The sequence below is a fragment of the Misgurnus anguillicaudatus genome, chromosome 7 (genome assembly GCF_027580225.2).
Source record: "Misgurnus anguillicaudatus chromosome 7, ASM2758022v2, whole genome shotgun sequence".
In the NCBI taxonomy this organism is placed as follows: domain Eukaryota; kingdom Metazoa; phylum Chordata; class Actinopteri; order Cypriniformes; family Cobitidae; genus Misgurnus; species Misgurnus anguillicaudatus.
The window spans coordinates 2787625-2811194 of record NC_073343.2 but is presented as its reverse complement, the minus strand read 5'-3'; the positions used below and the strand labels follow the sequence as shown (position 1 = coordinate 2811194).

The following is a 23570-nucleotide window of genomic DNA, read 5'->3' as shown; positions in this document are numbered from 1 at the left end:
CACATGCCCACCGTGCATCGTTTTCTCTGAGGCACCGTGTAGCGGTAAAAAAACGTGCGAGGGCCCGCCATCGCTGCTTGCAGCTATATTTTTTATTTTTTTTTAACACTTTTGGCCACTTTGGGTGCCTTAACATACTCGAAAACTCTTGAAATTTGGCACACACGTCAGAGTCGTCGGCCATCAGGTCCGGGCAAAGGCTGGACCACGGGCGTGGCAAGGGAGCTCTGTAGCGCCCCCTGCAATGCAAAAACAAACATTGGGGCACAGATCGTGCAAACATGTACACACATGTACGAGAGTTGGTACGCATATAGATCTCATCGACCCGAACAACTTTCGCCCTCTAATATTTAAGCTCCGCCCAACAGGAAGTCGGCTATTTTGGATTGTTTAAAAAATGCATGCGTTGAACTTTTGAATACTCCTCCTAGAGGATGCATGCGATTGACAGCAAAAGTGGTGAACATGATGTCGAGACATTGGACTTGCTAAATTGCGAAGGGATTTTTGATATCTCGAACGGTTCTGCCATGGCGAGCCGACAAAGTTGTGGCGAAATCAGAGAAACAGGAAGTGTCTAATATCTAAGGCAAAAAATGTCTTATTGTAATGACACGCGGGGTGTTTGTTCGTCTGAAGATTCCGATCGCATCGATGTGCCTATTGTGACTCCCGGGTATAGCGCCACCAGCAGGCGCCAGGAAGTGTGTCAGTCACAAAGCTGGATTTTTTTGAAAGTTCCATGCAATGTTCTTTTAAATACTCCTCCTAGGATTTTCATGCGATTGACACGAGAAGTGGTCACGATGATGCCAAGACATTGTAGATGATAAATTGCGAAGGGATTTTTGATATCTCAAACGCTGTTCCCATGGCAACGCGTCAAACTTTACTTTCATTTTAAAGGCATATTTAAGCCTTTCAGTTGCATACAGTTAACTTTTCAATACTCCTTCTAGGATTTTCATGCGATTGACACGAGAAGTGGTCAACATAATGCAAAGACATTGTAGATGATAAATTGCGTAGGGATTTTTGATATCTCGAACGCTGTTCCCATGGCAATGCATCAAACTTTACTTTCATTTTTACACATATTTAAGGCTGACAGTTACATGCTGTGAACCTTTAAATACTCCTCGTATGGGATTCATGCGATTGACACCAGAAGTGGTCAACATGATGCTGAGACATTGTAGATGCTAAATTGCGAAGGAATTTTTGACATCTCGAACGCTGTTCCCATGGGAACGCGTCAAACTTTACTTTAATTTCAGGCATGTTTAAGGCTCTTGGCGTGCTTAGTTGAACTTTAAATTTGGCACACACATCAGAGTTTTCGGCTGTTAAGTGTGCACAAAAAGGTCAGATAAAGGCGTGTCTCTTAAGTGGCTCACTAGTGCCCCTGTTTGTCTAAAATCTGGGGTTGTTTTTTTACCTACAGTCCCCAAATGGCTCAGAAACAACATTAAATAGCCCACTGATATTTTACCCACTTGATGCCCTTGCCCACCGTGCATCGTTTTCTCGGACGCACCATGTAGCGGTAAAAAAACGTGCGAGGGCCCGCCATTGCTGCTTGCAGCTATATTTTGTATTGAAATTATTATTATTATTATTAGGGCCCGAGCACCGAGGAGCAGGCCAGAATGGCCTGCACCGAAAGGTGCGAAGCCCTATTGTTTTTGCTCGGATTATTATTTTTAGGGCCCGAGCACCGAGGAGCAGGCCAGAATGGCCTGCACCGAAAGGTGCGAAGCCCTATTGGTTTTGCTCGAATTTATTATTTTTTTTTTTTTTTTTTTTTTTTTTTTTAACACTTTTGGGCATTTTGGGTGCCTTAACATACTCGAAAACTCTTGAAATTTGGCACAGACGCCAGAGTCGTCCGTCATTGCGAACGGACAAAGGCTGGAACACGGGCGTGGCACGGGGGCTCTGTAGCGCCCCCTGTAATGCAAAAAAAAAACATTGATGCACAGATCGTGCGAACATGTACGCACATGTACGAGAGTTGGTACGCATATAGATCTCATCGACCCGAACAACTTTCGCCCTCTAACATTTAAGCTCCGCCCAACAGGAAGTCAGCTATTTTGGATCGTTTAAAAAATGCATGCGTTGAACTTTTGAATACTCCTCCTAGAGGAATTATCCGATTGACACCAAAAGTGGTGAACATGATGTCCAGAACTTGGACTTGCTAAATTGCGAAGGGATTTTTGATATCTCGAACGGTTCTGCCATGGCGAGCCGACAAAGTTGTGGCGAAATCAGAGAAACAGGAAGTGTCTAATATCTAAGGCAAAAAATGTCTTATTGTAATGACACGCGGGGTGTTTGTTCATCTGAAGATTCCGATCGCATCGATGTGCCTATTGTGACTCCCGGGTATAGCGCCACCAGCAGGCGCCAGGAAGTGTGTCAGTCACAAAGCTGGATTTTTTTGAAAGTTCCATGCAATGTTCTTTTAAATACTCCTTCTAGGATTTTCATACGATTGACACCAAAAGTGGTCACCATGATGCCGAGACATTGTAGATGATAAATTGCGAAGGGATTTTTGATATCTCAAACGGTATTCCCATGGCAACCTGTCAAACTTTACTTTCATTTTAAAGGCATATTTAAGCCTTTCAGTTTTATACAGTTAACTTTTAAATACTCCTTCTAGGATTTTCATGCGATTGACACCATAAGTGGTCAACATAATGCCGAGACACTGTAGATGATAAATTGCGAAGGGATTTTTGATATCTCAAACGGTATTCCCATGGCAACCTGTCAAACTTTACTTTCATTTTAAAGGCATATTTAAGCCTTTCAGTTGCATACAGTTAACTTTTCAATACTCCTTCTAGGATTTTCATGCGATTGACACGAGAAGTGGTCAACATGATGCCGAGACATTGTAGATGATAAATTGCGAAGGGATTTTTGATATCTCAAACGCTGTTCCCATGGCAATGCATCAAACTTTACTTTCATTTTTACACATATTTAAGGCTGACAGTTACATGCTGTGAACCTTTAAATACTCCTCGTATGGGATTCATGCGATTGACACCAGAAGTGGTCAACATGATGCCGAGACATTGTAGATGACAAATTGCGAAGGAATTTTAGACATCTCGAACGCTGTTCCCATGGCAACGCGTCAAACTTTACTTTAATTTCAGGCATGTTTAAGGCTCTTGGCGTGCTTAGTTGAGCTTTAAATTTGGCACACACATCCAGAGATGTATAAAGTACTAGGGACCCAGACTTGAGTAAAAGTACAAGTGCTCTATCAAAAAAGTGAGCACACCACTTAAGTGGAAGTACTGAAGTATTAAACATGTTTTGTACTTAAGTATTGCAAGTAGATTATTTTAAAATATACTACTCAAGTACTGAAAGTAAAAGTACAAGTATTGTGTAATTTGAATATAATATTGTTTATATTATTTCAAATGTTTAAGCTAAAGGACACTCACAATTGCTTTGGCTGTAGCAGGAGTACAAGGACAGGAATGTTCAGATTAATTTAACTAATATGGCAATAGAAAACTCAGAATTAATAAAATATTAGTCGATGTAATGGTAATAGGTAAAGGTACAAGATGTTTCAATGTATTTAGGTTTCCTTCTTTCGCGCACACTCGCCCTTTCTCGAGAATTCTCTCTCTCTATCGGTCTCTCTCGTGCACTTTGGTTCTCTCTTCACTTCACATTTGTCCACAACAGCGGCTCATATTTGTGAGTGAGAGGGAGGGAGGGGTCCGCTCTTCACTATATCCTATTGGTTTAGACCACAATCTGTGTGTGTTTCTAATGTGTATCACCGCTCCGGCAGTGATAATGTAGGTTTGGAATGATTCGTAACATTTGAGTGTAACGAGTAACTATGCAGCACATAAAAAATGTATTGGAGTAAAAGTATTAAACTCATCGAAAATATGTACTGAAGTAAAAGTGGAAGTAGGAGAAAAAAATAATACTTCAGTAGAGTACAGATTCTGCCTTTTAGTACTTAAGTACAGTAGTGAAGTAGTTCTACTTCGTTACTTTACATCTCTGCACACATCAGAGTTTTCGGCTGTTAAGTGTTGACAAAAAGGTCAGACATAGGCGTGTCTCTTAAGTGGCTCACTAGTGCACCTGTTTGTCTAAAATGTGGGGTTTCTTTTACCTACAGTCCCCAAATGGCTCAGAAACAGCATTAAATAGCCCACTGATATTTTACCCACTTGATGCCCTTGCCCACCGTGCATCGTTTTCTCGGACGCACCGTGTAGCGGTAAAAAAACGTGCGAGGGCCCGCCATTGCTGCTTGCAGCTATATTTATTATTAGGGCCCGAGCACCGAGGAGCAGGCCAGAATGGCCTGCACCGAAAGGTGCGAAGCCCTATTGTTTTTGCTCGGATTATTATTTTTTTTATTTTTATTTTTATTTTTTTTTTTATTATTATTATTTTTTTTTAACACTTTTGGGCACTTTGGGTGCCTAAACATACTCGAAAACTCTTGAAATTTGGCACAGACGTCAGAGTCGTCGGCCATCAGGTCTGGGCAAAGGCTGGAACACGGGCATGGCAGGGGGGCTCTGTAGCGCCCCCTGTAATGCAAAAACAAACATTGGGGCACAGATCGGGCAAACATGTACGCACATGTACGAGAGTTGGTACGCATATAGATCTCATCGACCTGAACAACTTTCGCCCTCTAACATTTTAGCTCCGCCCAACAGGAAGTCGGCCATTTTGGATTGTTTAAAAAATGCATGCAGTGAACTTTTAAATACTCCTCCTAGAGGATTCATGCAAATGACACCAAACGTGGTGAACATGATGTCGAGACATTGTACTTGCTAAATTGCGAAGGGATTTTTGATATCTCAAACGGTTCTGCCATGGCGAGGCGACAAAGTTGTGGCGAAATCAGAGAAACAGGAAGTGTCTAATATCTAAGGCAAAAAATGTCTAATTGTGATGACACGCGGGGTGTTTGTTCTTCTGAAGCTTCCGATCGCATCGATGTGCCTATTGTGAGTCTCGGGTATAGCGCCACCACCAGGCGCCAGGAAGTGTGTCAGTCACAAAGGTGGATTTTTTTGACAGTTGCATGCAATGTTCTTTTAAATACTCCTTCTAGAATATTCATGCGATTGACACCAAAAGTGGTCACCATGATGCCGAGACATCATAGATGATAAATTGCGAAGGGATTTTTGATATCTCAAACGCTGTTCCCATGGCAACGCGTCAAACTTTACTTTCATTTTAAAGGCATATTTAAGCCTTTCAGTTGCATACAGTTAACTTTTAAATACTCCTTCTAGGATTTTCATGCGATTGACACGAGAAGTGGTCAACATGATACCGAGACATTGTAGATGATAAATTGCGAAGGGATTTTTGATATCTCAAACGCTGTTCCCATGGCAATGCATCAAACTTTACTTTCATTTTTACACATATTTAAGGCTGACAGTTACATGCTGTGAACCTTTAAATACTCCTCGTATGGGATTCATGCGATTGACACCAGAAGTGGTCGACATGATGCCGAGACATTGTAGATGATAAATTGTGAAGGAATTTTTGACATCTCGAACGCTGTTCCCATGGCAACGCGTCAAACTTTACTTTAATTTCAGGCATATTTAAGGCTCTTGGCGTGCTTAGTTTAAGTTTAAATTTGGCACACACATCAGAGTTTTCGGCTGTTAAGTGTTGACAAAAAGGTCACACACAGGCGTGTCTCTTAAGTGGCTCACTAGTGCCCCTGTTTGTCTAAAATGTGGGGTTTCTTTTACCTACAGTCCCCAAATGTCTCAGAAACAACATTAAATAGCCCACTGATATTTTACCCACTTGATGCCCTTGCCCGCCGTGCATCGTTTTCTCGGACGCACCGTGTAGCGGTAAAAAAAACGTGCGAGGGCCCGCCATTGCTGCTTGCAGCTATATTTATTATTTTTTTTTTTATTTTTTTTTTACGTTTCGGGGCAATTTGGGAGCCTTAACATACTTAAAAACTCTTGAAATTTTGCACAGACGTCAGAGTCGTCGGCCATCAGGTCCGGGCAAAGGCCGGACCACGGGCGTGGCAAGGGAGCTCTGTAGCGCCCCCTGTAATTTAAAAACAAACATTGGGGCACAGATCGGGCAAAAATGTACGCACATGTACGAGAGTTGGTACATATATAGAACTCATCGACCCGAACAACTTTCGCACTTAAACCTATTAGCTCCGCCCAACAGGAAGTCGGCCATTTTTTATTGTTTCAAAAACGCATGTGATGAACTTTTGAATACTTCTTCTAGGGAATTCATGGGATTGACACCAAACGCGGTGAACATGATTTCGAGACATTGTACTTGCTAAATTGCGAAGGGATTTTTGATATCTCGAACGGTTCTGCCATGGCGAAGCGACAAAGTCATGGCGAAATCAGAGAAACAGGAAGTGTCTAATATCTAAGGCAAAAAATGTCTTATTGTAATGATACGCAGGACGTTTGTTCGTCTGAAGATTCCTAACGCATCGATGTGCCTATTGTGAGTCTCGGGTATAGCGCCACCAGCAGGCGCCAGGAAGTGTGTCAGTCACAAAGGTGGATTTTTTTGACAGTTCCATGCGAAGTTCTTTTAAATACTCCTCCTAGGATTTTCATGCGATTGACACCAAAAGTGGTCAACATGATGTTGAGGCATTGTAGATGATAAATTGCGAAGGGATTTTTGATATCTCAAATGCTGCTCCCATGGTAACACGTAAAACTTTACTTTCATTTTCAGGCATATTTAAGCACTTGGCATGCATTTTGGGTGCCTTAACATGCTCGAAAACACCGGGAATTTGGCACAGACCTCAAAATCGTCGGCCATTAGGACCAGGCAAATGCTGGAACACGGGCGTGGCAGTAGGGCTCTGTAGCCCCCTGTAATGCAAAAATTTTTATTGGTGCACAAATCAGGCAAACATGTACACACATGTACGAGAGTTGGTACGTATATAGATCCCATCGACACGAACAACTTTCACAATCAAACCTATTAGCTCAACCCAACAGGAAGTCGGCCATTTTGGATGGTTTCAAAAATGCATACGGTGAACTTTTGAATACTTCTTCCAGGGAATTCATGGGATTGACACCAAACGTGGTGATCATGATGCCAAAACATTGTACTTGCTAAATTGCGAAGGGATTTTTGATATCTCGAACGGTTCTGCCATGGCGAGGCGACAAATTAATGGCGAAATCAGAGAAACAGGAAGTGTCTAATATCTAAGGTAAAAAATGTCTTATTGTGATGACACACAGGGTGTTTGTTCGTCTGAAGATTCTGAATGCATCAATATGCCTATTGTGAGTCTCGGGTATAGCGCCACCACCAGGCGCCAGGAAGTATTGCAGTCACAAAGGTTGATTTTTTTGACAGTTCCATGTGATGTTCTTTTAAATACTCCTCCTAGAATGTTAATGCGATTGACACCAAAAGTGGTCAACATGATGCCAAGACATAGTAGATGATAAATTGCGAAGAAATTTTTGACATCTCGAACGCTGTTGCCATGGCAACGCTTCAAACTTTACTTTAATTTCAGGCATATTTAAGGCTCGTGGCATGCTTAGATTAACTTTAAATTTGGCACACACATGAGAGCTGTCGGCTGTTAAGTGTTGACAAAAAGGTCAGATAAAGAAGTGTCTATTTAGTGGCTCACTAGCGCCCCCGTTTGTTTAAATATGGGGTTTCTTTTACCTACAGTCCCCAAATGGGTCAGTAACAACATAAAATAGTCCACTGATATTTACCCACTTGATGCACTTGCCCACCGTGCATCGTTTTCTCGGAGGCACCGTGTAGCGGTAAATAAACGTGCGAGGGCCCGCCATTGCTGCTTGCAGCTATATTTTTTATTAAAACCTTTAACCCTCAAACGCTCCTCGTTTTCTGTTTACACTTCTGGCCATTGGGGTCTATCTGACCCCAAAATTGAAAGCATAATTGTAAGAAAAATATACATTTTCAATAATACAAATCATATATAATTTTTTTGTTAACTTCATCTATACAATAAAGCTGTGTTTTGACGTACTTTTGTACCTGTTTACCACTAAATTCCTCAGCTACACCATTGGCTTGCCTGAAAAAGATCAAATGAATATTCACATAATTTATGATCTAAATTTGATTTATAATGTTTTTAAATATTGATATAGACCAGTTCAAATGATGTAAACAACACTGGTCCAGAAACACTTCCTGTTACAGTTTGTGAAAGTTATTTTTTTATTTCACATACATTATTATCTTTAAGATGTTTGTTTAACTTCAGTTAATTCAGGTTTATATGTTCTGTTGGTTTATTTTATCCCAACGTTTATCTAGTGTTAAAAAAACGGAAACAGGAAGTGCTTCTGGACCAGTGTTGTTTACATCTTTTGAAATGGTCTATAGGTGTGAGGTGTTTTAGAAAAAAAAACATGAAAGAATTACTGTTTAGGAATTAAATCATTTCGATCAGCAGATGCCATAGAGACTCATTCATTTTACTGGATAGGGACAACTGCTCAAATCATTACTTTAGTAATACATTTTGTGAATTTATGTTGATATAAACATTAGAAAGGATATAAAAATAAATATTATTTAAAATAGTCATTTTTTATAGTTTTTGATGCATTTTGAAATGTCTGTTTTTACAAAATGCCACAGAAATTGACTGAGTGTAAGTGTGTGTGTGTCTGTGCGCACGTGTGTGTGTACGTCCGTGTGTGCGTGTGTTTGAGAGTGTACATGTGCGTGCATTTGGTCACACCCCTTTATATGTTATTTTCTGCGTTTTATTTGCCAAATTCCATACAAATGCTCTCTGTGGCAGTTGTGTGTGTGTGTGTGTGTGTGTGTGTGTGTGTGTGTGTGTGTGTGTGTGTGTGTGTGTGTGTGTGTGTGTGTGTGTGTGTGTGTGTGTGTGTGTGTGTGTGTGTGTGTGTGTGTGTGTGTGTGCGTGTGTGTGTGTGCGTGTGCGTGTGTGCGTGTGTGTGTGTGTGAGAGCGAGCATGTGTTTTTGCATTGCATTTGTGCACAAGTACCAGGCTTTCATTTCTGTGTCAAATTTTTCAGATTTATGCTGGATTTATTGATATTTATTTTTGACATATGGAAAAAAAAAATTTTTTGCATTTCCCATTCACTTTCAATTGGGGTCAAATTGACCCCAAGGGACAGATTAATAAAACATTTTTTACATACCTTTAGAACAACCAAATCAAGCCCAGTTTTTTGTGTATGTAAAGATAGATTATTTAGGAAAAGTCACACAAAGTTTTATATCTCTAAGATAGAGGGAACCTTTTTTTTAACCAATGAAATGTTGTTTGGGGTCAAACAAACAAAAAAAAACTTTCATCGTACCTTGATTAGTTCTCTTCTTATCACCTCAAATATGGGTAGGTTTCTTCAAAAACACCAAAAATTGAGCAAAAAGCTGAGCTTGCATTTGATTTTTGTGAAGGACTTTAGATAGAGATCAGATTCAGAGTGATCCTCAAAACATACACAGAGTTTCTAGTCTTTCACGTAAATTGCGGATTGCCAGAAATGCTCGTCATTGGCGGGGAAAGAGTTAATCCCTATATAGGGATTATATATAGTACTGTGCAAAAGTCTTAGGCCACCATGCTACCATTAGATTTGTTGTTTTTGGAATTGTATAGTGATCATATATTATAATTAATTCTCAGTCTCTTTATTAGAATACAACCAGAAAATACAGAAAATGTGTATGTAGTATTAAAAACTGTATAAAAGTATAAGCTGAAGTGTCAAGTATTTAGGGTTAACTCCCCTTACACTTAAGCAATAGCAGGCAGCTGCAGGATCTCTTAAACCTGAATAAAATTAAATCCTAATTTCTAATTCTAATCAAATGACTTCAGGACTTCAGTCTTCTTAAAAAAGCTCAAAATGTGTTTCGTGCCGAGAGGTCACACTAAATACTGACTGATGCCTGAAGAAGACATTTAGTCCTGAAAATTAAATTTTTTGTACATATTTCCCGTATTTTCTAAATAAAATAGATTGAAAATAGATTGAAAAATAAATATGGATGGACATTAAAACTTTGCTAAAACAACAAAGCTGGTGATGGTGGCCTAAGACTTTTGCACAGTACTGTATATATATACATGGAATATATATATATATATATATATATATACAGTTGTGTTCAAAATTATTCAACCCCCAATGCTGTTAAGGGTTTTAGGGAATTTAGTGTACATTTGTAATTGTATTCAGAATGAAATCCTACAATGACTTCTTAAAGAACCATATGCAACTAAAATGACATCAATTGGTTTTGTAATATAGTAGTAAATGTTTCTTTTGTGAATTCTTCATTGACACAATTATTCAACCCCTTAAAGAACTACCACTCTGAAGAACAGAGGTTCATTGAAGTGTTTTCAATCAGGTATTGAAAACACCTGTGGATGTCAGGGAACAGCAATAAAGCCTAATAAGCACCAATTAGGCAGCTTTAAAATGACTGTGATACTCAACTCCTTCTAAACATTTACTGGTGTGGTTACAAACATGGTGAAGTCAAAAGAATGACAAGAGAAGAGGTGATTAATCTTCACAGGAAGGGCAATGGCTATAAGAAGATTGCAAAGATGTTAAACATACCAAGAGACACCATAGGAAGCATCATTCGCAAATTCAAGGCAAAGGGCACTGTTGAAACGCTTCCTGGTCGTGGCAGAAAAAAGATGCTAACTGCGACTGCTGTGCGCTATCTGAAGCGTAGAGTGGAAAAAAGTCCCCGTGTGACTGCTGAGGAACTGAGAAAAGATTTGTCAGATGTGGGTACTGAAGTTTCTGCTCAGACAATACGGCGCACCCTGCGTACTGAAGGCCTCCATGCCAGAACTCCCAGGCGCACCCCCTTGCTGTCTCCAAAGAATAAGAAGAGTCGACTGCAGTATGCCAAAAGTCATGTGGACAAACCACAGAAGTTTTGGGATAGTGTTCTGTGGAAAATTAGAACTGTTTGGGCCCATGGATCAACGCTATGTTTGGAGGAGGAAAAACAAGGCCTATGAAGAAAAGAACACCTTGCCTACTGTGAAGCATGGTGGGGGGTCAATCATGCTTTGGGGCTGTTTTGCTTCTGCAGGTACAGGGAAACTTCAGCGTGTGCAAGGTACCATGAATTCTCTTCAGTACCAGGAGATATTGGATGACAATGTGTTGCAGTCCGTCACAAACCTGAGGCTTGGGAGACGTTGGACCTTTCAACAGGACAATGATCCCAAGCATACCTCCAAATCCACTAGAGCATGGTTGCAGAAAAAAGGCTGGAACATTTTGAAGCGGCCATCGCAGTCACCAGACCTAAATCCGATTGAGAACCTCTGGTGGGACTTAAAGAAAGCAGTTGCAGTGCGCAAGCCTAAGAATGTGACTGAACTGGAGGCTTTTGCCCATGATGAATGGGCGAAGATACCCGTAGATCGCTGCAAGACACTTGTGTCAAGCTATGCTTCACGTTTAAAAGCTGTTTTAACTGTAAAAGGATGTTGTACTAAGTACTAAGATTGAATGTCACTTGGGGGTTGAATAAAACTGAAAATGATGTGAGCACAGAAAAGACATTTGTGGTTATTTCATTATAAATGTTATGTTATATTTGTCTGACCTACACATGCCTCTTTGATGTAATTGTAAGCAGGATGACTGAATGATCAAAATCAATGTCAAACCGGCCAAAACAATCAATTTCAGTTGGGGTTGAATAATTTTGAACACAACTGTATATATATATATATATATCAGTTATCTTAGAATGAAATCTCCTTTGAGAAATGGTTTGTATGCTTTGTCTATGTATATTTTTCTGCCTGTAAGCAGTAAAGATGGACCATTTTTCTATATCATTAATGGTTACTTTTACATTTAAGCTGTTAAACAATTAGCTATTTGATTTGTTTACCTCATTGTTCTATATATTCATTTACCTCATTGTTCTCTATTACATTTTGTGATTGAATCTAATTGTCTGGTTACCATGGACACTGCTGTTCAAGCTTTATCTATATACTACAGTTCATTATTAAATAAATATAGTAGTGCTGTGTGCATAATGCTTTATATTGATGCTATCAACTCACTGCAGAAGCTGTACTGTATTTTGAGCACGGGTCATGCTAGATCTCCCTAAGGTAAAAGTCAGAACCTTCTGTTCTGTGCATGCTTGAAATCTGCCCGAAGCAGGTCAGTTTTTGAGACTTAAGTGCTTTTTTTTCAAATCTTTTTTTTTTCTCTTTACAGATCAACCTTGGATCTGGAATATTCCATACACTAAAGCTCCGGATACTCATGGAAATGTATGGGCACCATCTTGAGAAGATAATACCCTTGAGACCACCTGCATTAGATCAAATGGACGTCAGACTCTTTTAGTATTCCAGCCACCTGAATGAACTCATTACCTGTGACAGCAATAGTAGAAGTACGGGTTTCATTTAGTGTATTAGATACTGTATTTTAGCCATGTTGAGGTGAGTCCACCTTATTTTCATTTTCCATTATCATTTTGTAAATGAACAGGCAAAAGATGTTTTACATGTAAAACCAAAATGTGTGTAATAAATTTTTTTCGAATGAACTGTCGTCTGTGTTTTTAACAAAAATGTACATGCATCAGTGGCTCTTACGAAAGGTGCAAATTCATATTATGTGTTCGGAGTGTCATGTGTGTTGCTCGTGTTTTCAAAATATGTGTTTGTTGCGTCATGTGAACCATGTGCATCACGTATTTTTATCAAAATAAGTGCCTGCTGCACATGTGTCAAAATCGTTTATGATAAAAGAGATGCTCACATTCACAAAATACACGCAAGACACTCCCTTAACGGTAAACTAAAAAGTATCTGGCAGACCTGAGCGTCTTTTTTATCATAAACTCTTTAGAAGCGTCTGCAGCAGGCACTTATTTTGACAAGACACGTGATGCACATAGGTTCACTCGACGCGCCGAACACATATTTTGAAATTACGAACCACACTATTTAACACAGAATCAAATGAAACAACTTTGACCCAGTCACGGTCAGACTTCAATCTTGGAAAATCAAAAGCAGGTAAAGGGCAGAGGCGGTCTTAACATAGAGGCATAGGTAGCCGGCTGCTTGGGGCCCCCTACCAGCGGTCATATCAGGGGGGCCCCCAACCAATCTAATAAAGAAATACATAAATAAAACCCTTATCATCATGAAAAGCATTGTAAATTGTATTAATATTCTTAAGAAATACGTTGAAACTTTGAAATGGGAGTTAAAATGTTCAGTTCAAGTTTATCTATACACCCCCTTCTTTCACAATGAAATGGACTAGTCCTTAACGCTGCGCGAAAGATAAACACAGAGTGACAGGAGAACTGGGAAAGTACACGAACAGAGTTTAATCAAGACAAATATAAACGCGAAAATGAGGCTTATAGAAAGATAATATCTCAAATCCATTTTCTGTTTGGTATAACAGAGTAAGTACAGATAAAAGGACTTAATGAAGTGCTGAAAACTTATAGTTGCTGTTTTATATTATTTGATTATGAACGTTTCTTCTCAAACATATTCTAGTCCAGGTAAATTTTTTAATAGCTTCTAATATGTTCAAAATACATGACACTTGGTGTCGTTTCATATTTATCTTCAAAGCTACATCAAAAATGGCTTTATATTTATACATACATTTACTGTTGACTGATATTTTTTCTTATTTCACATTAGTTATAGGCCATTATTTATTGTTATCTTTATAGTTACAGCTAGAAAGTTAAATCTGCATTGTTAAATAAAATTTTCTGTATGTAACTGGGAAGAACAATCTGAATTTGGTAACACAGCCATTTGTGACATTTTCGGTTTTGTACTTTGATCAGATAAATATTAGAGAGCTCTCCTCAAAGCTCTCAAAGCATTAGAGTAATTCACAACAGAGCAGTCTGGCCTTCACAATATGAGGATCACAAAATGTTTACTCTTGAATGAATTGGCGCTGTGTAAATAACTCACAATGCATCTCTGCCATGATCAATGCATTAGCCATGATATTTTAAAGGGGCCATGGCATGAAAATCTGACTTTTTTCCATGTTTAAGTGCTATGATTGGGTCCCCAGTTCTTCTATCAACCTAGAAAATGTGAAAACGATCAACCCAGTAACTTAGTTTTGGTAAAGCATTCTCTACAAGCACATGAAAAAATAGGTTGTTGAAATTTGGCTCTCCTTATGATGTCATAAGGAGCTCTTATTATAATAATACCACCCCTTATTACACGGCTCTCTGGAATTCTCTTGATTCTGATTGGTCAGTTGAGACATATGCAGGTTCGTTCTTTTCAAATAATAACCACTCCAAAGTAATAACGCATAGCCGGTACTACTTGTACTGGTAAAATCGCTCCGCTCCAATAAAGATCAATAAAGATTACTGTTTGGCGCCATCTTGTGACAAACACTGGACAACCACGACAAGACACAGAGAGCTTACTGAGACTTGACAAAATAGAGCAAGACAGCTACGAAGCCAACACACAAAAAAATACAGAATGGGCATTAAAACTTCTCAAAGACTGGCTAAAAGAGAAAAAAATGGAGACAGACAAGTATGAAGCAGAGGATCTTAATAAGGTATTACGATCATTTTATGCATCTGTGCAAAGTTTCGCGGAAGGATAAAAATGTTAATTTAAAACAAATATGCCAATAAAATGTTTCAAATTCATATTCATGTCCGTTTTTTTTCTTATGTGACAAGTAGCCATGTAATAAGCGGGATAATGTAGAGGCAGCCGGTAGTTATCGGGAAATAAGCCCCTTCAGTGTGATACGGGACCCTCCGCTTTGCGTCGCGTCGGGTCCTGATCACACTGTCGGGGCTTATTTCCCGATGACTACCGGCTGCCTCTACATTATCCCTTACTTAATCTGCACTATCCAACCACAGCACTGCCATTTAGTGCAGAGAAAAGCACAATTGAGTTTTAATTGCAACAAACCACCATCATTGTGATCAGTGTTTGAATTTCATCAGCTCATTTGCATTTTAAAGGACACACCCAAAACGGCACATTTTTCCACACGCCTAAAAAGTGGCAATTTTAACATGCTATAATAAATTATTCATATGGTATTTTGAGCTTAAAGTTCACATATGTGCTCTTTGGACACCAAAGATTTATTTGACATCTTAAAAAAGTCTTATGCCATGGCCCCTTTAATACAATTTTTGACCTTTTTCTTTCCTAAATATGAAAGAAAATGCATTCTGGAAACGGGTTATACAACAGATGGTTATAGCATCCAAATAATTAGGTTGTAATACAACAACATCCTCTTCACAGAAAATGTATTATTGCTACAATAGAAATAACACAATGTGTTTTACAAATACATACACTACTTATTTATTATTCAAATTAATATACTGTACCAACAACACAAAGGTCTCGATTCAATTATAGATTGAATCCACTACATGTAGCTTTGAATAAAAGTGTCTGCAAAATACCGGGAAGCAAATAATAATATATAAGCCCTAGGGCAATACAAAAAAAGAACAGGGAAATAAAACTTTGTCTGATGGTACAGTGATAAAATCAGTTTAAAGGCAAAGAGATTTTAAAGGAAAACAGCTATTTCCAAAAAAAAGACAAAAAAAGTGTCTGGTCACTTATAAATACAGAATTAACCATACAACAATAATCTTCTGCTGCAGTCCAACATGAAATAATACTGTAGTATATTTTAGTATTTACTCTAGTATACTGTATTAAGTTTCAACCAAGTATACTGTCACTACTTTTGTACTATTAACTGTAGTAAATTGATCAGCTATAGTAAATACTGTAAAATTATTTAATTTTACTGTTTTTGTATATGGTATGGTTCAAAACACTACAGCATCTAGAAGTTTTACTGCGGTTTATTATTAAAGTATACTACATTATCTTTTCATGTAGGGTGTACAAGAATTAACAAATTTGCCCCTTTAAATAAAATGCATTTTCTGCATTTTAAATATTAATACGCTGAATGAAGGTCAATGTGACGTCAGGTGAGTATCAGTCCGCGCCTCGCGGTAACAATTTATTTTTTGTCCGACCACTGAGCGCAGATCAGATTAGCAGATGTTGCAAGAGCCTTCAAGTAAAACCCGAGTTTGTGCTGAATAGACGAGGAAAGGCGCGCGCAGCCGTCGTAACACCCGGAATTTCATACAATCTCTGGGAATTATCACTCTTCCTTAACGATGTTTCTCTACGAACATGAAGCGCACAGTGCAGTGAAGATCTCCAAAGTTCTTCCAGCTGTTTTTTATAAGTTTAGGCTGCATAAACTCCATTTAAGCGCTTACTGAACTTATTTTTGCTCGTGCGCAAACCAGTTGCTTTACATCCACGCGCGTTTCTTATGGATTCGTCGATCATTGGATAGACTGGTGCTAGTTGTCACGGGGAAGTACATGCACAAATGCATTTCATTTGTTTTCAACGCATTATTTGTATATTAAAAGATTTTCTATCGCTCGGTATCCATATGAATGCGACCCCCTGATGGATGTACCAGATGAAGTATATTGGCAAATCTCAGCGGAGATGCGGCTCATGAGCTGAGCTGTACTAAAAAGATCCACCCACGATCACATAAATGAGGATTTTTAACTTGAGATAAACAATTCTCAAAAGATGGCATGAGGATCGCTCAACATTTCTCATATAGCTACAGCACGTCTTGCCTACATGCATCCGGAGAATAATGGAAAAAAACAAGGAAGTTTTCACCGTTTCCATGCCTGGCACCGTCAAATGTAAGATGTGGAGACTTTATTATCAGTCCTGTCCAGCTGTAGTCACATAATGGCATGCAGAGGCGCTTGCTGCTTAGGTCCAGTGAATGAAGATAATGCCAGGTTTATAATGTTGATGCTCTTCATCATCTTGTACCTGTTGTGTGGAGCCGCTGTGTTTTCAGCACTGGAGCATCCCAAGGAGAAGCAAGCCAAGGAAAGATGGGCTCAGAGGTTTGAGCTCTTCAGCCAAAAGCACAATCTCAACAAAAGTGATTTGGAGAAGTTCTTGAGACATTATGAAGAGGCAAACCTGGCGGGGATACGAGTGGACACGCTCAGGCCTCGATGGGATTTTACCGGAGCTTTTTATTTTGTTGGTACTTTGGTTTCCACGATAGGTGAGAATGAAAAAAGCACGAAATCTATCACTTAAAATTGACTTATGCACGTCGATGAAATGTGTTAGTAGGCTATGTTGTATAAATCTATATTACATAATATTTTATAACGCAAAAAAAGAAGAAATTAAACAGCTTTCCTCCTTATATGATATCATATCAATCATCCGATATACTGTAGGGAGACCGGGGCTAGTTGTCACACGAGCTTTATATGTAAATATTAAGGTTTTATATATCCAAGATGCAGTTACACAATTAATTTTTAAAATTAAGCTTAAATATTTAACTTCAATAAATTAATTACATGTTTTTGAATTCACTGTTTCCTCAGTCAAAATGTTTAAATCATATTTTGCTAGTAGTTTTTAGGTAAACATACATACATACATTCAATAAAAGGATATTAATATTGTTTTTTAAAGCAGTGGTTATAATACATTAATTTGTTTACCTTATAATTTATAAATAAGCCTAGTGGGCAAGTTAGTGTGACAACATGCCCCACTATTGTGAGATGTGCTGTGTTTCTCCCTGGGCATTTAGGGAAAAATGTTTTAGTTTTTATAAGCTAAAACTTGAAACCAATGTGCCAATGCATGAAACATATTTACTTTTAGAAATAAGCCTTTCCTTAGAAATAACTATTATAATATCTAATATCTATTCACCTATCTACCTACCAATATAATTTTATTTATATAGTGCTTTTTGTGTTTTTGTTTAATTGTTTCATTGCAGCTTTACATTAATAGATGCTAGGGCTGGACAAAAAACTATTTTTTTTTCTTCGATTAATCTTGTTTTTTTGTTTTTTTCGTGGTCAATTCAAAACCGATTTTCAAAGGCCAAGAATTGATTTTTTTTTATATTTATTTCCGCAAACATTGAATGTAAGATTAACATTAATCTAATTACTCTCCACTAGACTGCTCTGACTTTTCAGCATACATTTTTTCATCTTTGAAATTGTATTGTATTTAACATAATTGTATGCATTTCAAAATTAGAGATGGGTTCTGTTTTAATGTACCCAAGTGTACCTAAAATAAGAGTTTAATAGACAGGTTTGTGGCTCTTAATTTCTTTTATTAATTACCTTTGTAAACTTATGTTCACTGTTCTTTTTTATAAATATAGTATTTGTATTAAATCTAAAATCATTGAGTTGACTCGAGAATCGAGTATAAAAATCGGTCCAAGAATCGGAATCGAAAATCGAACACAAAATAAAATCGATTTGATAGCTTGTGAATCAAATCGAATGGATCTGAAACATCTGAATAGATACCCAGCCCCAATAGATGCAGGAGAAAACACAGAAAAATCGTAAACATAAGCAGCAGAATACAGAGGCTAAGATTACTACTAGCGAGCGTAGTAATAATGTAACATATATAAGAGGGTGCTAAATTAATCAATTTGATAGCTTGTGAATCAAATCGAATCGATCTGAAACATCTGAATCGATTCCCAGCCCCAATAGATGCAGGAGAAAACACAGAAAAATCGTAAACATAAGCAGCAGAATACAGAGGCTAAGATTACTACTAGCGAGCGTAGTAATAATGTAACATATATAAGAGGGTGCTAAATTAATCAATTTGATAGCTTGTGAATCAAATCGAATCGATCTGAAACATCTGAATCGATTCCCAGCCCCAATAGATGCAGGAGAAAACACAGAAAAATCGTAAACATAAGCAGCAGAATACAGAGGCTAAGATTACTACTAGCGAGCGTAGTAATAATGTAACATATATAAGAGGGTGCTAAATTAAGCCAATGTCAGCAGACTCCCCCAATACATACATGCATATAATTCCATTTGAATGACTGTAAACAATATAATATTGCCAAAGCTTGGAAATTGGGGTACAAACAAAGATAAAAAGCATAGAAAAGAATATAATAACGTTATAACAAACACAGTGTAACAAATTAGAACATTTGTAAACATTTAGATATCACAGTGTTAACGTACAGTATATATATAACACGCATAGAGGTCACTGTGGTGGACAGTATGGTGCACATATTACACCTAAAACATTAATTTAGACAGATTGACCTGGTGTCTCTTAGGGTGTGGCACATATCTATCAGCCAATGCTCCACTTTGTCCCTTTTCTAAAATTATTTTTTTTGCTCTACTTCAGTCATGGCCGTAAAGATCTTTATTAAGTTAATGAATTTGTTTATGTAGAGTTCTCTTATTGATTTGAATTGGATAACACTGGAGAAGGAAGTGTATCTCAGTCTCTATCTGTGTACAACAATGACATTGATATATGTTTACATACAGTATGTCAGTGCAGGATGTTTTTAAATGAAGGCAGCTCAAACATGCATTATAGTCTGGAAAAGCCATGTCCAGGAAACCACCTCTTATCATTTAGTTTCCTGGTTCCAATGTTCTAGATGTGTATTTTTGGATTGTCTGATCATTTGATTTATTTTGATATTTAGGTGAAAAGCAGGACTAGTCTGATATTGGTTAGGGTTAGTTGCACTTAACTGGCTGACTAAGGGCACTTTTCTCAGTTCTTGGGTTTGCAATGCTTTAAAAAATGTAATGATTCTGTGGGACTTGGTTTAGATGCTTCCAGAATTTTAAGGAACTTTTTTGCATATTAATAATCAATTGGAATCTACCGAATTCTGCCCTACATCCATTATTGAGTCTTTTTCTTTGTAGTTTAAGAATTCGTTTGCAGAATTCTGTCTGTAGGGCTTCTGATGTTTGTCCCATTTTTTGTAGCATTGATCTTTGATGGGACCTTACTTCAATGCAGTGCTATGGGCTGCATTACACTGTCAAAGATTTTACACCAAACTGGAATTTGTCATTTCATATTTTTCAAAATGACATATAGAGCTCATCAAGCTTTATTTTTGAGAGCATTAACTGCCATACTGAAACTTGTTGATGCAGTGATGATCAGACCGGCGGAGGTAAGGATACTGCCAGTATTGTAGTCAAGTGCGAGTCAAGACCAAGACCAGAGATCGAGTGTCGATCTGAGTAAAGAACGAGTCAACATCCAGCTTTATCTGGACTCGACACTTGATCTTTGGTCTTGACTCGGACTCAAGTTGGATCCGACTACAACACTGGATACTGCATTGTGTGTTCTAGTGTGGTGCTGCCTAGGCTGAATGGATATATGGGTGATTCTCGCAAAATTAGACTTATGAGGTGTCATGAAACATTTTGATAAAAACGTAAATGCAAAGTAAGAGTATCAAAATAAGCAGCAGTTATAAACATCTCTTCATCTACTATTTTGCACATGATTTCAAATGACATCATACAAACCAATTTTGTTGTTTTTTCCACATTTAAGGGGAAATTTTCATTACCGCAACGTGTCCATGACTGGATTTGGGTTCTTTGACATGGAAATATTTATAATTAAAAAATCTAAAAAATAAAAAGCTTTAGTGCATGTTATACTGTAAACAATTACAGTAAAGAAACATGTGGTATTTGGTGATCACTGGTAAATGTAGAGACAATAATAAGGAATATAAATGTGTCCAAGAAAAATGTTCTCATCCTCCGCAACAATTTTCAATCATTGTTTAAGCCCAAACTAAAATTGTTGGAAGTGACACTCAAGATGGTTACCAGGTAAGCAGTTCTTATTTTTTCTCTCCAGATAAAACCTAGACAACTTTTTAGTTCTCATTACCGAAACATTAGTTTGTAAATGCATATATTTAATATCATGTTGCGGTAATGATTATTTTTGATAATGATAATCTACAAAATGTAAATAATTCTATAGGAAATATTTTTAAAATCCTCTAAATATAATGGTTATATGTGCAAAAAAATTGGCTTAAGGGCTTTTTAAAAAAATTGAATACTGGACACCTTCTAAGTCTGGATTTCGTGAGAATCACCCATATGTGTTCCTGATTTTTTAATTTCTTCTGAAATACTAAAATATTGGTCTTTTTCAGAATTAGTTTTCCAGCAGGTCCAGGTGCTGCCATAGTCCCTGTGGAGTGGATGACAGGTCATCTACATACAAGAGCTTGATGTTTTTGTCTTGAAGAGTACAGGGCCTGTATGTAGCCGTGGCGACCAGTGACTTATTTTTTTAGGGCGCACGATGCCAAGCCTGTCACAACAATAACAGTGTTGGACAACAGTGTTGCTTATTCCCAATTAGTTTTGCACATTTGTCGTTCAAATACATTGATTTTACAATGTCATCGTTTTTATTGTATCTCTTGTATAGTTACGGACCATATGATATGTCCCTCAGTAGCAGATCTTTTACGAGAAGGTGAATGGGCTCTTGTCTTTGTGATGTCCTCTTCAATTGAGTCTTTTGTTTAAAGAGAAAACCATCCTTGGGAATAATAATGAAACACGCTTGGTATTTGCATTTCAATAAGTTTGAAATGGCAAAGATGAATTAGGAACTCAACACAGTGTACTTGTAAATAGTTTGTTTACAGTCACTCTGATGTTGTTTGAGACCTCAAACTATGTGTAAAAATAATCTCCTTTCCTCTTCTGACAGGGTTCGGAATGACGACACCTGCCACAGTCGGAGGCAAAATCTTCCTTATTTTCTACGGTCTCATTGGCTGTGCGGCCACCATCTTGTTTTTCAACCTTTTCTTGGAGAGAATAATAACGCTCCTGGCCATCGTTTTGAAGTTCTGCTACGAAGTCCGACGTCGACGCAAAGGAGTTTTACCTCACGACAGCAGACAGGTCCCAAGCGATGGGAGAATGAGGCGCGAGGACGGTCTCGCTGGATGGAAGCCGTCTGTATATTGTGTAATGATGATTCTTTGCGTAGCAGCAATAATCATCTCTTGTTGTGCTTCAGCTATGTACTCTTCCATCGAGGGATGGAGTTACTTAGATTCACTATACTTCTGCTTTGTGGCGTTCAGCACCATTGGCTTTGGAGATATGGTCAGCAGTCAGAGGGCTAGCTATGAGAACCAGGCCTTCTACCGTATCGGAAATTTCATCTTTATACTGATGGGTGTTTGCTGCATTTACTCCCTTTTCAACGTCATATCCATTGTCATCAAGCAGGTTCTCAATTGGCTCTTGAAAAAGCTTGAGATTCCTTGTCGTCACTGCCCTGGAAGGTCCCTCCGGCCTCGCAGGAACGCAGTCATGCCGGGACATCCCCGGACACGTGTCCGCAACATATCTATAGACACGGACGCTGTGAACGACAGCGAGACGGACGGACGTAGGTTATCTGGAGAAATGATCTCCATGAGAGACTTCCTGGCGGCTAACAAGGTCAACCTGGCCATCATGCAGAAACAGCTGTCCGAGACGGCCAATGGACACCCCCGGCCATCCGGGTCAACTAATAGACACAATGGATTCTCCGGAGGAGTAGGGGCCTTGGGGATAATGAATAATAGGCTTGCAGAGACAAGCATGGAGAGATAAATATAAACTTTGCAAAGGAAAACTCACAAACAAACACTTTATGACAACACAAATTGCACTGTCCATAGTTTAGCTATACTTACTTCTGTAATACAGATGTAGTAAGTAGTAGGTCCATATATTATATAGTTTATTATGTGTGTCTCTGTAGAATGCTGTACTATCTGAAATAACCATTGCTGCTCTCAAGGTGAGATATTGAAAAACTGAAGCTCAGGTATGTTATTAAGGTGAAGGTGCTGGAGAGGCTTTGCTGCATCGTCCTTTGATTCAAACTTTCTTATGTTGGACATTTCCATGAATAAGTTTTTTTTATGACAGGGGATATTTTTCAAAGATAACATGTAATTATTTGTTTGGGATGCACCGATAAAACATTTGCTGCCGATACTAGGGGTGGACGATAATCTGGTAGATTAGGACCGATCATATGCAACGCATTTTTTGTGTTTTTTTTTATATTGCTAGGCAACCACCGAGGCAGCTGTTCCGGGCGCTCTTGAAACTTGGTTTGCTGTTAAAGGGATAGCTGTTGAAGGTGAGAGTAATGTCATTGATGGCTCACGCTTATGTCGTTCCAGGCTCGTGGGACCTCCGTTCATCTTCGGAACACGGTTTGGGATGTTTTGGATTTGGTCCGAGAGCTTGTTGACCCTTTATTGAAAATCTATGTCCAGAAAGGTAATAAAAACATCATCAAAGTAGTCCATGTGACATCGGTGGGTCAGTTGGAATGTGTCGAGGCATCGAAGGTATATTTTGGTCCAAAAATAAAAAAAATTATGACATTATTCAGCATTGTCTTTTCCGCATCTGTTGTGAACTAAAGTCACGTGACTGGAGTGACGCGGATGATGTGTTATCCTCAAACATGTTT

The 23570-nt window shown here is 38.4% G+C and overlaps 2 protein-coding genes across 3 annotated transcripts in view; both read left to right on the top strand.

The window, feature by feature from the left end:
- tdp1 (tyrosyl-DNA phosphodiesterase 1) overlaps nucleotides 1–12667 on the top strand; it is a 64096-nt gene extending 51429 nt beyond the window's left edge. For both annotated transcript variants that reach the window (XM_055172128.2, XM_073869279.1), the window contains exon 16: nucleotides 12331–12667. In XM_055172128.2, the coding sequence (XP_055028103.2) occupies nucleotides 12331–12404 (74 nt within the window). In that variant the 3' untranslated portion in view covers nucleotides 12405–12667. The remainder of the gene's footprint in view (nucleotides 1–12330) is intronic.
- Nucleotides 12668–16192: 3525 nt separating this feature from the next.
- Nucleotides 16193–23338, top strand: kcnk13a (potassium channel, subfamily K, member 13a). Its single transcript, XM_055173149.2, has 2 exons — nucleotides 16193–17253; nucleotides 21792–23338. Exons 1-2 carry the CDS (start codon nucleotides 16923–16925, stop codon nucleotides 22691–22693), a joined length of 1233 nt encoding a protein of 410 aa, XP_055029124.1. The 5' UTR covers nucleotides 16193–16922; the 3' UTR covers nucleotides 22694–23338.
- Nucleotides 23339–23570: the final 232 nt, after the last annotated feature.